At 41.5% G+C, this 17,314-nt stretch overlaps 1 protein-coding gene across 1 annotated transcript in view; it reads left to right on the top strand.

The window, feature by feature from the left end:
- The window catches only part of LOC144784001 (uncharacterized), a 1,599,281-nt gene that overhangs the window by 556,695 nt on the left and 1,025,272 nt on the right, over window positions 1–17,314 (top strand). Inside the window, exons 9-10 of the mRNA XM_078662713.1 lie at window positions 3,017–3,130; window positions 17,003–17,116. Of these exons, the coding sequence (XP_078518839.1) occupies window positions 3,017–3,130; window positions 17,003–17,116 (228 nt within the window). The remainder of the gene's footprint in view (window positions 1–3,016; window positions 3,131–17,002; window positions 17,117–17,314) is intronic.

Here is a 17,314-nt window from a genome sequence, read left to right as displayed (position 1 = left end):
GCGCTTATATATATATAACAAAACCCTTTCAGGCATAGAGTGACTCATAAATTATGCAAAAAAGAAGGAGAGAACTCTGGGTAGTTCTCAAGTTTAGGTGGAAAGCAGCCCATGTTAGAGCACTCTCAACACCAGTGACACTCTAGATCTGCTCACCTTAAATATCTGTTTTTCTATCAAAGTTTTGAAGCAAAGGATTAGCACAGTGCTATCCACGCCGAGATAGAAAATGACAAAGTCTTTTGAAATTTATACAGCAAAGTCTTTAAGCATAGGACTAGTACAGTGCTGTCCTTGCCGAGCTGTAAAATTACAAAAGCCATTCATCACTCCAGGCACAATATTACAGCTTTGAATTAGTAAAATACCAACTCAAGCCAACCTGAAATGAGTAAAAGCAACCCCTGACACAGTGTTTTGCTCTAATTAGAGCTCTTCAGAGAGGTTTAGCTTTATATATTTAAATATTGTCATTTTCTATCTCGGCGTGGATAGCACTGTGCTAATCCTATGCTTAAAAACTTTGATAGAAAAACAGACATTTGAGGTGAGCAGATCTAGAGTGTCGCTGGTGTTGAGAGTGCTCTAACAGGGGCTGCTTTCCACCTAAACTTGAGAACCACCCAGAGTATATATATATATACAAGCTCCAAGTACCCAACGTATATATATATATAGTATTTAAATATATGTACATGTGTTTTTAAAGTTTTTAAAAGTATTTATCAGGTTAAATGGTGTGTGGTGCAAAAGAGTAAGAAAAGATTTTTAGGGTGATAGATGGGTAGTGTATATTGGTAATAAAGAGTTTCTAGGAGTGAAGGATGGGTAGTGGTATGGGGTAATAACAGAGTTTTTGTGTTCAGGGATGGGAATATATAGAGATAGCAAAGAGTTTAGAAAAATTATGAAAATGCAATTTTCATCAGATCTACTTGTGCTGCCATTTTCTGTGATTCAAAACTAAACAGGAGAAGAGGCTATGCTGTTAACATGTCAGTACATATTTCATGTCACAGTATGTGATGATTAAGTCCTGTCTGCACTGATTTTATAGAATGTAAAGGCATATCATCTGAATCATTTAGATCAAAACTAATTTCTGAGAGCAATTCTATCACATTTAAGAGAAAGAAAAGTTTGTGAATTATTATCCTGAGCTGGTAAAACATCTGAAGATTCTGAGGCCAGCAAAGGTTTGACAGTTGTTTGATCATCATTTCTCTGATCAAATTACATATCTAAAGTTATTAAGGTCACTGAAGGGTTTGCTCCCACATCTCACCTGTCAAACAACCTCTTGGCATTGAGTTGTGTGGTCTGAATACGTTTTGTTTGTGTATTTCTAGATTCAACTTTTGGGCAAACTGGCTATCTCAGCTCTTCTCATTTAATAGACCATAGTTCTGGCCACTAGAAGAATTACCTAATTGCAGTAATTCTAAGGGGAAGACTGATTTTTATGATTGAATTGGCATGCTTGGTAAATGCATACTCCAATATCAACCACTATCCAGTAGAGTGATACAGCAAACAACAAAATGTTAGCATTGGAAAGAAATGTCCTCATTCCCTTTACCCTTGCTGCTAACAACCTTGTCAATGGACCTCTTTGGACTAAAGGACAATGGTAGGATCCCTATTTGTATGTAGCCCCATATTTCATGGGTCAATTGTGATACACATTTCATTTAGGTGGATGTTCTAGCCTTCTGTTGTTTTAGTGATTATGAGAACTCTTAGACATTCTGGGCAGAACAGCTCTCTGAAACATACATTTACAGTCGGGCGACTGATATTGTTTTCTCCTTCGGGGATTGCGGGATTATAGTGTGTTTGGTTAGTATTTGATAAGTCTAGGATTACATTTGTTTGAACTTTGGTAAGTTCCTTGTTGAATATTAAATATGCATCCTGTAGGACCTCCTACTAATACCATTTTAGTTTGGGACTTTGCCATAGTAAACTTACTAGTGTACTTGAGCCGTCACAATTCCTTCACCACTTTGCAGAGAAGATTGATTGTGTACCAGATTGTGGGAGTTTGCAGACAACTAAATGTATCCTCGCAAGTCATTGGGGGTAGAGTGTACTGTAATATTTCAATTCGAATTACCTTTGGCATGCCAGCCCAGAAAAGTTTTTACCTTTCTATCTGTATTTATTATACAAGGGTGTCTGCAACCCTTTTTTAAAACCTGCCTTTAATATCTTTATTACAGTAAAGTAGACCCCTGTCAATAAACAAATACCATGGGTGCTCTACCAAAATAAGTTACTATGCCACAATGCCTCCTGCCAAAGCCAGCAGCCAAGGTAGAAGGCAGCTCATAGAGCAACACTTAGCTGCAATTTAAACAATGAAAACAGAAAATGGCACTTTATTCTCCTGGCCTGTTTGTTCTAAAATGAAGAGCCATTAGCAGAAAGGAGAGGTTTAGGTTTATACTTTGTAAATTGTTTGTTACAGAAAAGAAGTAATCTATCTGCAAGTTACTGCTTATTCTGAGTGACATTCTGCGCTACAGCTCATTTTAATTTTTTTAACAAATATCTAACTGTTTTGGTTGTTTGTTTTCTCACTACAGATTCCACTTTTATTTTCTCAAATATTACTAAACTGCTTCTTTCTTATGGATGTGCAAGACCCCAAATCTTGAAGAGGTTTGTGGGAAGAGTGATGGTTATGACGATGCATTACGAAGAATAAAATACCCTCAGTACGGCTTTAAAATTATATTAGGAGTTTGAGTTCCGTAAAGAAAAAGGAAATCGACCTTAAACCTCATTCCTCTATAAAGTCTGGAACTGACTCAGAATGTACAGCAGGATGCACTTCTTCCTATATGTATATTATATCTTCATAATGTGCTGTAAGGTTCTTCAGACACCTGCTTACATGCCAACTTAATTCTCTTGAAACATTAATTTATAATATGATAGTATTAAAGGACTATTACAAAAAGCTTCAGTGTTTGAGAACTTGTCATGTTGCTTTTTTCTTCTTATCCTTCAGCCACTTGAAGAACAATTGACCACAGGTCCTACAGATGAAATAACTGGCAAAGGCAAAAAGGATTCCCCTCTTCTCACTAGTGAAAATAGTGAAGAACCAGCAGTACAGAATGTGGTATGCACATCAGTCTTATCTTATAGTTTAAATGAAACTTACAAATTCTAACACTGTTATGTTACTTCACATACAACTGTTCATCCCATTGCTGTAAATTTGTACTTGATATGTTTCTATGTCGAAATAATAATAAAGTCCCCCACGTACCTCTTCTTTATCATTATTAAACACAGAATTATTCTATAAAACAGTATGAGATAACATGGAACCCCATAAAATGTTTCATAATTTAGCAAAGTGTGTGATTGCTGTCAATATGAAGTTGGGAAGCTGTGTATGGCTACTGGCTCCATAACTAAGGTCTACATTCTAGATAATTATGTAAAAGGAAATCGTATCTTCAAAGTCACATCACATTTTGTAATTCTGTCCCTACTGCTTTTGGATTAGTCACAGGCTATAAAGTTTGCATCTGCCTATCCCATACTTGCCAGGCCATCTCTTTATTTTGCATTTTGCAGTGAGTTTAGTTGGATGAGAATTTGTTTGAAATGTTTTGTGAAGATTTGACAAACAGTGACAAAGTTATTAGCAAACAATTCAGTTCAGTTCAATTACTTTATTCAGATAAAACGTATCCATAAAAGGACAAACTCACACAATGATTCATAAAAGCACACAAATTCATAATAATCATGAAAGGTTCAATGGAATCAGAGATACAACTTGTGGAAAATCCTAGTGTAAATGATAAACAATTTACACAATCTATCCCAGTTCTACCTATTATAACAGATGAAGCGCTAACTGTAGTGGGGCTTGGTATGGAAACAGAGACAGTAAAAGAAACTTCAGGGGCTGAGTGTCTTGAAAATATGGATGGTGCAGAGACAGATGAGGAGTACTGTGATTTTTCCGATATGGCCTATAATACACCCTCATCTCTGTCTAAAGAGAAAACTACCAGTATTAAAAAGGGGGGGGGGAAATAAAACCAAAAATAAGTTTAAGAAGGTTATAAGTAAACCTAAGTCCACTACAATGAAGGTGATTGCAGAAAACAGCCCTATTAGACAGTGGGTGCAAGCCAAAGGTGGTGTTAAATCAATGGCCATGAGACTCTCTGGAAATAGCCCTATTGATACGAGTGCTTTATTGGTCGATGTCAATGGACTTAATGTCGTTACGGATTCAATAAGCTTTGTTGGCCCTATCAAGCGGGTAGCTGATGCACCTATTATGACTCAAAATGCACAAACAACTCCCACCTTCACCTCTCCCTCTGTTACTGCTACTGCTACTTCAGTTTCTACACTGGTATCAATGGACCGGCATGACTTGCTGGATCCTACAATGGAAGCTTTAGTGTAAGCCTCCTCTTTTTCAACAGCCTCTCAGTTAGCAACAATCCTTGCACCTGTAGTGTCTGTGGATACTCTTAGTACGCCCTCTTCCATTACCACTGCTATTTCCCAGTCACAGTCTGTAGCAAAGACAGTAGATACAGCAGATTCGGCTGGGGCAGATCTTGGGATGGCTTCGAGTACAGGACTAACAAAAGAATCTGCTTTAGATGGGCTAGAGCATTCTTCATTTCCGCCAGTGGATTGGACCCTTCAAGGAGAGGTGTCGTCATCATTTCAGACGATTCTACAATTATTAAATGAACAAAAACAAGAAGCTAAGATTCATTATCAGCAGATGAGGGAAGATAGTAGTAAGACTCAATCTTCTTTGCAGGAAATGTCTTGTAAACTTGGAGCTATCTCCCAGGATATGGAAGAGCTTCAGCAAAGAGTGGTTTTAACAGAGGAAAAGTCACTTCGCTCCGAAATAGCTGTAAATAAACATGCGGCTCAACTATCTCAAATGCAAGCTATGCTTGAAGACTTAGAAAATAGGCAACGCAGACAGAACCTACGCATATTTGGAATTGTAGAAGGGGCTGAAGGAGCTGACCCTAGAGCATTTATTGTTCAACTTTTTCAAAAAGCTTTTCCCGAATTATCAGATTGGGATTGGGACTCGCAGATTCAACGGGCCCATCGTCTCCCATTAGTTCAAAGAAATAAGAGTGGCAAATATCCTCGACCAATTCTGATATGTATAGGTAACTTTCTGCTTTGCCAAGCCATCTCTTTAAAAGCGCGACCAAGAACTCCAGTTACCATCGATCTAGTTACTTTTTTTGTTAGATCTGATTTAAGTAAACTCTCTTTAGAACGACGATGGAAACTGAAACAATTCATTGACCCGATAAAGGAATTGGGTGGTCAAGCTTACTTACAAGAGCCAGCTAAATTGAAAGTATTAAAAAACGGCCGCTCTTACTATTTCCTGGAAGAGAATGAGGTGGAACGAGCATTGGCTACTTGGAAATTGGAAAAAGATGGACACTGAATAATGCTATGTTTTATTACAACCTTTTTTCTCCACCAATGTTATGATAGGTGACAGGACAAGGTATCCACATGTGAGATTTGGGTGGATATTTGCGTGTTTATTCAGGGATTTACTGCTACTTTTTCTATTTTTTCTCGTTTAACTTATTGGGCCAACAGGCAGGCAGTATCAAGTATAAAACAAGACTGATTGCTAAACGCGGTCTCGTTGATTTGAAATTGTATTTTGAATGCCCGGATCCTCTAGGCGGTCGACTCCGCTCTTTGGTTGCCAGTACAACGGCAGCCAGTTTAAAGGGGGGACCTGCAGGTAGTTATAAGGTGGGGGGGATGGGGTAGAGTGTGGGTTGGGGAAGAGGGTGGTTTTTTTTGGGAAAAAAATGCATCAGGGGGTAAAAAAGCTTTATAATTGTGAGGTAAAGCATTTGACCGAGTGGGGTGGGGTTTTTCATGGGCTGCATTGAAGACTTTTGGTATCAAAGGCCAATTCTGAGGTGGATCCAATCGCTCTATGATAATCCTATGGGCAAAGTATGTTACATGGGCAAGTGCTCTTCCACTTTCCTAATTAGGAGAGGGACACGGCAGGGGTGTCCTTTATCACCCCTGTTATTTGCTTTGGGTATGGAACCCTTTTTGATGGCACTTCAGAATCAGGCTTTAATTTGCCCTTTTCTTAACGGATTAAACTCGCTTGATGTTACTGTATATGCAGACAACGTTACAGTTTTCTCTTCTAATGTGTCTCAAGCTATGAAGGGTATTATAGCTGAAGCAAGGAAATATGGTCTAGTTTCCGGATATCGACTTAATACCAGCAAAACTCAGATTATTGCGAATCATCAACCGCCAGTCCCGGTTCTAGGAATCTGTGATGTAGCAACTTATTTGGGGGTGAAAATTTCCTCGAATATTGACTTAATACTGGGTGCTCCCTTGTGTCTGGACAAAGCTAAACCTCTCTGAAGAGCTCTAATTAGAGCGAAACACTGTGTCAGGGGTTGCTTTTACTCATTTCAGGTTGGCTTGAGTTGGTATTTTACTAATTCAAAGCTGTAATATTGTGCCTGGAGTGATGAATGGCTTTTGTAATTTTACAGCTCGGCAAGGACAACACTGTACTAGTCCTATGCTTAAAAACTTAGCTGTATAAATTTCAAAAGACTTTGTCATTTTCTATCTTTGTGTGGATAGCACTGTGCTAATCCTATGCTTAAAAATGTGATAGAAAAACAGACATTTGAGGTGAGCAGATCTAGAGTGTCGCTGGTGTTGAGAGTGCTCTAACAGGGGCTGCTTTCCATCTAAACTTGAGAACTACCCAGAGTTCTCTCCTTCTTTTTATATATATATATATATATATATATATATATATATATATATATTCACTGAAAAAACCATGGGTTATAGACCATATATAGTTAGGAATTAGCATTTACAAAACCTTATTTTACTCACACAAAACCATTGAAATTCCATATATAGTTAGTTGCACTAACTATATATCGCGCACCCGCAATCCACTGCTGATCATGTCACATATTACATCATTCATGACATGGTCAGTGACATCACTGATGACATCACTGATGACATCTCAAATGGCATCACTGATGACATCTCAAATGACATCACTGATGACATCACTGATGACATCATCCAGTGACTGTGTGTTTCTGTTAACTTTAAATATGTTTTACATATTGAAAAATGAGTAGATGTAGAAGTGTCTAAATAAAAGATTTAGTAGGTGCGTGACTGACTGTATGAGTGAGTGATTAAATGTGTCTCACTGAGTGCACGGGTTAGTGACTCAACTGTCTTAATTTGTGCATCATTATGTCTGTTGTTCTGTAAACTGCTGCATGTGTTGATCAGTAGCTATATGAGTAACTATATGGGTTATTGATTGATTGTCCAAGTATTTGTATGGGAGACTGAGTGTGTGTGTGGCTGGCTGGGAGATGTGTGACTCTGTGCAGATCAATGTGTTCTTGTATCAATGATTGTATAAGAGAGTAAGAATGTGTTAGTATATATTTGAAAATGTAAGGTACTCTATGTTTAACTGTATAGATTAGAAAATGGAAGTGTGATTGATTCTTTACAGGACTGACTAGGTGTGTGAGTAACTCCATGGATGAGTGGCAGAGTGTGAGTGTCTGTATAGGTGTATGAGTGCATATGATAGTGTTGTAAAGATGAGTGATTGTATGTATGAATGATTGTATGGGTGAATGAGTGAATGTGTGTGTAGACATAGGAATCAGTGAGTGCGTATGTAGTAACTAGTATTGGTGTGTCAATGGTTTAAAAAATTATATTCTGTATTTAACACTGGGTGTAACAGAGGTTATATTAAAGTGTGAGGAGATGCATTGTATTGTCACATGAATGATATCATCAGTGATGTGACCATTGATGTCAAATGAGATGTCATCAGTGATGTCATCAGTGATGTCATTTGAGATGTTATCAGTGATGTCATTTGAGATGTCATCAGTGATGTCATCAGTGATGTCATTTGAGATGTCATCAGTGATGTCATCAGTGATGTCATTTGAGATGTCATCAGTGATGTCATCAGTGATGTCACTGACCATGTCATGAATGATGTAATATGTGACATGATCAGCAGTGGATTGCGGGTGCGCGATATATAGTTAGTGCAACTAACTATATATGGAATTTCAATGGTTTTGTGTGAGTAAAATAAGGTTTTGTAAATGCTAATTCCTAACTATATATCGTCTATAACCCATGGTTTTTTCAGTGAATTTTCAAGGTTTTGTAAATGCTAATTCCTAACTATATATGGTCTATAACCTATGGTTTTTTCAGTGAATTTCAATGGTTTTTTATTAGCAAATATCAAAAGCTTTAAAATGTCAAGTACGTGGTAGGTAAAAACATTTTCGTGTTTATGCACGCTGATGTGCTTTCAACGTTGCCCCCCCCCCTCTTTTCTTTTAGGAGTATTCTCTCTTTGCAGATAGTGAAGGGTAGGTAACGCAGGCCTTTGCCCCCGTTGTAATCCATCGTGCCTGCTCCCCTCTCCATTTGATTGATTGTTATCCAAGCATTTACTGTTTTGGAATTGGTTCTCTTTGGTTCATTCTCTATTTACAAACAAGCACAGAGTCGCAATACTCTGTTTAGTCTTTGCAGATAGTGAAAAATCGTTAGAAAAAACAAAAAGAATCAAGCAAAATCAGTAGGTCACTAATGGGATCTCTTTTTGACCTCGCTAAAATGGAAACATTACGAACAACCCCTCATAAGAAATATGAAACTAGTGAGAGGAACCGAGCTTGACGCCATGATGGCTGCAAGACAGCTCGGCTCCGCCGCCCACCCCGCCCAAAATAACGACAAACCCTATGCAAATATTAAAAATATATACAACACACCAGCAAAGTAACAGGGTAAAACGTTTTATTAAATAACTATTTACATGGCAGCCTGCTGCAACATCGATCCAAATGCATGGCGCCGTTCCCGGGATTTCTCCCCGACTACTCTGCGGCCTACGAGATGGAGAAGCCGGGGCGTTGACTAGGCGGGGCCTCCGGCCGCAACCACAGCGCCAACGATCGCTGCTGACGGAGGGGAGCCTTGCCGGTGAGACCACTGATCTGAAGAACCGCTGGCCGCGGTGCCTCCATGAGCCGCTTGACGGAGGCCCCCGAGGGGCGGTGTGGTGGCGCGGACTCGGAGGGGGCGCTTGGCTCTTGCCCCCTCCCCAAGTCTTGTTGCCCTGGTGTGGCCTGAGATCACCCCCGACATAGGCGGCCGGCTCCCGGGGTCCGGCGGAACTTTTAGCCTTTTGGTGACTCTTCCATTCTGGACCTAGTCCCACAATCCGTTTGACCTGAAGACACGTCCTGCGGTGCCCTGGTCCGACCATCACATATACCTGCGCCAGGAGACGGCGTGGGGTGCACTGGAAGGGAGAGGCGGCGCGAACGAGCCTCCCCACCTCCCCAGGTGGAGGTTTCTCAGCTGCACCCCAGCGCTTCACTCGACGTAGGCGGCCGGCTCCCGGGGTCCGGTGGAACTTTTAGCCTTTTGGTGACTCTTCCATTCTGGACCTTGTCCCACAATCTGTTTGACCTGAAGACACGTCCTGCGGTGCCCTGGTCCGACCATCACATATACCTGCGCCAGGAGAAGGCGTGGGGTGCACTGGAAGGGAGAGGCGGCGCGAACGAGCCTCCCCCACCTCCCCAGGTGGAGGTTTCTCAGCTGCACCCCAGCGCTTCACTCGGCAGCTGAGCTACGCCCACTCTTTCGGCACAGTGCCTCGCTCGGCCAGCTGAGTTGCGCCTGCTCTTGCTATTACAGCGTCTCACCCGCCATCCGGCTGAATTGCACCCACTCTTGCGGTACAGCGACAGGCGGCTGCCACGGAGCTCACGAAATGGCGGTCGGCTCCACAGACTTTGGCCTGGCCTGCAAGGATGGCTCTGGGCAACCCTGGAAATCGGACGCTTGACTGCTAGCGCATGGGCCCCATTCCCAAAAGCGTCCCCTCAGCCTTGAAGATTCTACAAGAGTCACCGGGGCCCCCGACTCCCGCAGGCTTCCGGTGGGGAGCGACTGCCATGATTGCTCGCGGAATGGCCAGGACGTAGCCACGGAATGGTGGTGCTCTCATGCTGACGCCAGCTTCAGTCTGAAACATCCAGAAACACTGTAGACTACCAATTCAATCAGTTCCGGTGGAGCCCCAACGTGACCCGGTAGGGAAGAACTTGCCCTCCCCTCTTTGACTGATGGTTCTTGTTGCCTGTCCCTTCTGTTGTCATTTAACGGAACTTTTTGGACTACTCAAAGGGGTTCTGGTCCAACCGCTGCTTGGTTGAGACATTTTGACTATATTCTGGACCTGCCCGGCCTCGCCCAAAATGACCAGACATCCCTCACTTCCAATTACAGCATACACTCCTTTATCAATATCTTCTTTGATGTTCCTCTTGAATATGTAATTTTGTAGAACCTCATACAGACAAACATTCTCGAGGTGACTGCTTCTATTTGGATAATATGTATCCCACATGTTGGCAACTCCTTGATGTGTACTGGTTGCTCAGCCTTGATATCACGAGATATGTATGCAGTTTTGGAGCACATGGCGGGCGGGGACGGGTACTGATTGAACATTTGGACATCCATATTGATATTAAGTTCTGATGTATTATTGATTACTGTACTATTAAAAATTCGAATTAACGTTACTCATGGTACTTGCCCGGAAATGTATATCTAGATAATTTCATTGTAACTGGTCCTGTCGTACTTTGATTATAAAATTAACGTCCACCGATTCCGCAACTCTAAGACACCTTAATTCCTGCAACCTAATGGCCCGCCCGTTACGTTTTTCTACAGTGTAAATGTCCCCTCATCATATACGATTCCACTTTGCTCCGTGGCCGGCCCACGTGGTTGTAGGCCCGTATTTGTATACTGACATTTTTGCAATAAACAGTTTTCGAAGGAAGTATGGCATCAGCGTCATAACAATCGTCTAGGTTGGTTGGGTTTTTGAATAATGGCTGTTATTCCCAAACAATAGAAAACAGATAATGCAGACCCTTTGCCTGAATTTTGGATTGATTGAAATTTGTATCCGTCACACCTGCCCTTTTTCCAGAATTGTTAGAAAATGGCCGACCGTAGCTTAAGATATCTGCCGAATGTAAGGTGTGGTATTTTGTCCCATAAAATACGACTAATTGAGAAACAAATACACAAAGAGGGAACTCGAATTTAGAGACAAACAAAATGAAAAATTTTTTTGCATCATAAGAAGGGGAGGATATGTTACACAGAAAAATAATGCGAAAGGGATAGCCAAGATCTTTATGTATCACACGTTCCTGCAGCTAGTCTGATACATGATAAGTAGAAGCTTTTTCGTGTTTGCGCGCGCTGACATGCTCTGAATGCTGTATCCCCCCCCTTTCTTTTCTCCTCTGTAGGTTACATCGGAGTTCCGACTGAAGAATGGAGTGGACATGGACCGCACCGTGCTCCATGTAGGGAAAGACATAGACAAGCGCTGTGAGATATTGCATGGAGTGCAGACCATCACTGGGAGCGTGAAAGATTGTATGGTATGAATGTGCGCATGGGCCCTGATTTGTACAGTTTGAATGAGTATGTGTGGCGCACGACTGGGTCAATAAAAGAATGCTTTTTGTATGACTGAGGCGGTGATCGAACGGTTAATGGAATGAGAAAAATAAGCCCGAACATGGAATCCGCATGTGAAGGACGAAAAACAATATAGCACTTTCCTTACTTAGGAACGACTCTCTCTGGAGCTAGTGAATGGGAGAGTAGCCTACACCAGAAACTTGAAGGGTTATTTCAGTACGACGAACCCGACCCCAACCGATATCCCAAATGTACACCCAAAATAATGCGCACCAGTAAGTCAATTTATGTGCTGACTAAATAAGAGAAGTTAGCTCGGCTCCGCCGCCCACCCCACCCAAAATAACGACAAACCCTATGCAAATATTATAAATATATACAACACACCAGCAAAGTAACACAGTAAAACTTTTTATTAAATAACTATTTACATGGCAGCCTGCTGCAACATCGAACCAAATGCATGACGCTGTTCCTGTCGAGGTAGCATAGGTGGCGGCCTAGGGGTGGAGGACCGTTGTGCAAATAGCCCGGGGGCGACAACACGCGCAAAGGCCCGTCCCCGCGGTCAGCTGCAGCAGGGCGAGCCTTAGCGTTTCACTCCCCGGTCAGCTGCACCATGACTGCCATTGGCGTTCCACTCGGTTGGATGGCCGGGGACCCGCTCCGGTGGCCGGGGTGAAGAGCGGCTGTTGCTGCGGAACGCTCAAAATGGCGGCCGACTCCCCGGATTTGGGCCTGGTCCACTAGAACGACTCTGGTCTACCCTGGAACTCGAATGGACTGTGGCAGAGCGTCCAAAATCCACAAAAAACACCACTGCCAACTCTTCAATAACTTCCATCACCCAGCACCGCATTTCCAAAGGAACAGCATAGCAAGCTTTCGTGGCCTTTAGAGTTTTCGGAAGCAGTTTCCCAAGACCATCACTGCAGCCATTGCAATCCAACAGAGGAACTTTTCCCAAGATCGGCATATTAACAGGGCTGCTGGTGTAATCGGGGCTCTTGCAGCCATTCAACTTAATTGAAGCTTTCACAATTACAAACCGCCCACTGAACTTCGTGCCATGACATTTACTTATAACATTCTGTTGGTTTTTGCAGAACTGAAGTCTACAAATGCAAAGCATTTCATTCTGCTTGCCTGCTCGGACATGAGCCCCACTCTTGAAGACGTCCTCTCAGTTTTAAAGGTTCTACGAGAGTCGTTGGCCCTCGACTCCCGCGGGCTTCCGATGGGGGCAACCGCCACTGTTGCTCGACTATCCCCCATGGATATACCGCTGCCACGGGTGTCCGCCGCCTTATCCACATCTGGTGCCGTGAGGGAGGCTGATTCAGTGCATCTGCGGAGGGATACGCCTGCTGTCCCACTCTCCGGAAGTGGCCACAACATTGTCACAGGATGGTAGTGCTCTCATGCTGACACCAGTTTTTGTCTGAATTACTAAGAGACACTGTAGACTGCCAACTTGATCAGCTCCGGTGGGACCTCAGCGTGACCCGGTAGGGAAGATTTTGCCTCCCTCGCCTTTGAGTCATGGTTCATGCTGCCTGTTCTTTCTGTTGGCGCTAACGAACTTTTTGAACTGCCGAAAGGGATTCTGGTCCTGCCGCTACTTATTGGAGACATTGAACTATACTCTGGACCTGCCTGGCCTTGACCAAAATGGCGCCAGTATGGGAGCGACTTGCAACTCCTTATGACGTTCTAGTTACTTAGCCTTGACGTTATGGGGGATGTATGCGGTCTTTGTGCACATGGCGTGCGGGGAAGGGTACTGACTGGGCATACGGACAACCCTATTGATGTCGATTTTTCATTATTGATTATTGTATTATTAAAGCTTCGAAGTAATGTTACCCATGATACTCGCCCATGGTGTGCGTATGGACGATTTTATTGTAACTGATCCTGTTATACTTTCAATTATAAAATCAACCTTCACTGATCCTGCAACCGTTTCTCACGTTTAGTTTTTTCAATTAAATGGCTCGCTTGTTACATACTCCTATACCCCTGGCTTTTGACCCTTTCCTATGCGCGGTCTGTACTACCGCCCTCGAGCGATCTATGTAATGAACAGACTACCATTGCCGAGACACAAGGGAATGCATCTCAGAGAGATAAGTCAAGTACGTGGTAGATAAAAACATTTTCGTGTTTATGCACGCTGATGTGCTTTGAACGCTGCCCCCCCCCCCCTCATCATTTAGATTACCACCGCCCATTGCACAAAAGCGTACTGGGCGCTCCCCACGGAAAAAAAACGGGGTTTTTGGGTTTTTTTGCCCCGCGGGGCCTTTTTAAAGCCTCCACATCAAACCTAGAGGGTGAGGGAGGATCTACTATGCCCCCTTATGGTCATTTCCCCCTTTGTTTTGGCCTCCTCTTGTCTCTCGATCCTACCGAGAGACAAGATGGCGGCCGCTCCGGACTGTTTAGAATGTTGACAGACACCGGAGAGCCAATCAGCTTCGCTTCGCGAAGTTCCGTTACGCGTCAAGTACGCGAACCGGAGCGCTACCCGGAGCGCTGTTACAGATATATATATTTTTTTGAACGTTAATTTATGAAAATCCACTGGAGCACATATATTGAGACCTAGCAAAGGCACATCGGGCTACCAGTCCCTACAGTTTTGCCAAGTTTCGTGCAAATCCATTCAGCCGTTCGGGCTAAAAGTGAGGCCAACCGCCCCATGGAAAAATGAATGGGAAAAACGCGTTTTGGGACCCCCCTTTTTTCCCGGCCCCCCCTTGACGAAACCCCCCCAAATTTTCAGGGGCTGCTCAGAAACAAAATGTTCAATTTTCCTGAAAATTTCAGCCAATTCCGTCCACAAACGTCAAAGTTATTAGACATAGAATTTTCAAAAATCCCATAGAGAAAAAATCCTAACTATATATACCTACTGGCGACCGCCAGTAGGTAATATATATATATATATATATATATATATATATATATATATATATATATATATATATATACAAGCTCCAAGTACCCAACGTATATATATAGTATTTAAATATATGTACATGTGTTTTTAAAGTTTTTTAAAGTATTTATCAGGTTAAATGGTGTGTGGTGCAAAAGAGTAAGAAAAGATTTTTAGGATGATAGATGGGTAGTGTATATTGGTAATAAAGAGTATCTAGGAGTGAAGGATGGGTAGTGATATGGGGTAATAACAGAGTTTTTGTGTTCAGGGATGGGAATATATAGGGATAGCAAAGAGTTTAGAAAAATTATGAAAATGCAATTTTCATCAGATCTACTTGTGCTGCCATTTTCTGTGATTCAAAACTAAACAGGAGAAGAGGCTATGCTGTTAACATGTCAGTACATATTTAATGTCACAGTATGTGATGATTAAGTCCTGTCTGCACTGATTTTATAGAATGTAAAGGCATATCATCTGAATCATTTAGATCAAAACTATTTTCTGTGAGCAATTCTACCACATTTAAGAGAAAGAAAAGTTTGTGAATTATTATCCTGAGCTGGTAAAACATCTGAAGATTCTGAGGCCAGCAAAGGTTTGACAGTTGTTTGATCATCATTTCTCTGATCAAATTACATATCTAAAGCTATTAAGGTCACTGAAGGGTTTGCTCCCACATCTCACCTGTCAAACAACCTCTTGGCATTGAGTTGTGTGGTCTGAATAAGTTTTGTTTGTGTATTTCTAGATTCAACTTTTGGGCAAACTGGCTATCTCAGCTCTTCTCATTTAATAGGCCACAGTTCTGGCCACTAGAAGAATTACCTAATTGCAGTAATTCTAAGGGGAAGACTGATTTTTATGATTGAATTGGCATGCTTGGTAAATGCATACTCCAATATCAACCACTATCCAGTAGAGTGATATAGCAAACAACAAAATGTTAGCATTGGAAAGAAATGTCCTTATTCCCTTTCCCCTTGCTGCTAACAACCTTGTCAATGGACCTCTTTGGACTAAAGGACAATGGTAGGATCTCTATTTGTATGTAGCCCCATATTTCGTGGGTCAATTGTGATACACATTTCATTTAGGTGGATGTTCTAGCCTTCTGTTGTTTTAGTGATTATGAGAACTCTTAGACATTCTGGGCAGAACAGCTCTCTGAAACATACATTTACAGTCGGGCGACTGATATTGTTTTCTCCTTCGGGGATTGCGTGATTATAGTGTGTTTGGTTGGTATTTGATAAGTCTAGGATTACATTTGTTTGAACTTTGGTAAGTTCCTTGTTGAATATTAAATATGCATCCTGTAGGACCTCCTACTAATACCATTTTAGTTTGGGACTTTGCCATAGTAAACTTACTACTGTACTTGAGCCGTCACAATTCCTTCACCACTTTGCAGAGAAGATTGATTGTGTACCAGATTGTGGGAGCTTGCAGACAACCAAATGTATCCTCGCAAGTAATTGGGGGTAGAGTGTACTGGAATATTTCAATTCGAATTACCTTTGGCATGCCATCCCAGAAAAGTTTTTACCTTTCTATCTTTATTTATTATACAAGGGTGTCTGCAACCCTTTTGTAAAACCTGCCTTTAATTTCTTTATTACAGTAAAGTAGACCCCTGTTAATAAACAAATACCATGGGTGCTCTACCAAAATAAGTTACTATGCCACAATGCCTCCTGCAAAAGCAGGCAGCCAAGGTAGAAGGCAGCTCATAGAGCAACACTTAGCTGCAATTTAAACAATGAAAACAGAAAATGGCACTTTATTCTCTTGGCCTGTTTGTTCTAAAATGAAGAGCCATTAGCAGAAAGGAGAGGTTTAGGTTTATACTTTGCAATTTGTTTGTTACAGAAAAGAAGTAAACTATCTGCAAGTTACTGCTTATTCTGAGTGACATTCTGCGCTACAGCTCATTTTAATTTTTTAAACAAATATCTAACTGTTTTGGTTGTTTGTTTTCTCACTACAGATTCCACTTTTATTTTCTCAAATATTACTAAACTGTTTCTTTCTTATGGATGTGCAAGACCCCAAATCTTGAAGAGGTTTGTGGGAAGAGTGATGGTTATGACAATGCATTACGAAGAATAAAATACCCTCTGTACTGCTTTAAAATTATATTAGGAGTTTGAGTTCCATAAAGAAAAAGGAAATCGACCTTAAACCTCATTCCTCTATATAGTCTGGAACTGACTCAGAATGTACAGCAGGATGCACTTCTTCCTATATGTATATTATATCTTCATAATGTGCTGTAAGGTTCTTCAGACACCTGCTTACATGCCAACTTAATTCTCTTGAAAAATTAATTCATAATATGATAGTATTAAAGGACTATTACAAAAAGCTTCAGTGTTTGAGAACTTGTCATGTTGCTTTTTTCTTCTTATCCTTCAGCCACTTGAAGAAGAATTGACCACAGGTCCTACAGATGAAATAACTGGCAAAGGCAAAAAGGATTCCCCTCTTCTCACTAGTGAAAATAGTGAAGAACCAGCAGTACAGAATGTGGTATGCACATCAGTCTTTTCTTATAGTTTAAATGAAACTTACAAATTCTAACAGTGTTATGTTACTTCACATACAACTGTTCATCCCATTGCTGTAAATTTGTACTTGATATGTTTCTATGTCGAAATAATAATAAAGTCCCCCACGTACCTCTTCTTTATCATTATTACAGACAGAATTATTCTATAAAACAGTATG

The sequence above is a fragment of the Lissotriton helveticus genome, chromosome 10 (assembly GCF_964261635.1).
Source record: "Lissotriton helveticus chromosome 10, aLisHel1.1, whole genome shotgun sequence".
In the NCBI taxonomy this organism is placed as follows: domain Eukaryota; kingdom Metazoa; phylum Chordata; class Amphibia; order Caudata; family Salamandridae; genus Lissotriton; species Lissotriton helveticus.
Note: the sequence above shows the minus strand (reverse complement) of the source record. Positions and strands in the feature narration are given on the sequence as shown.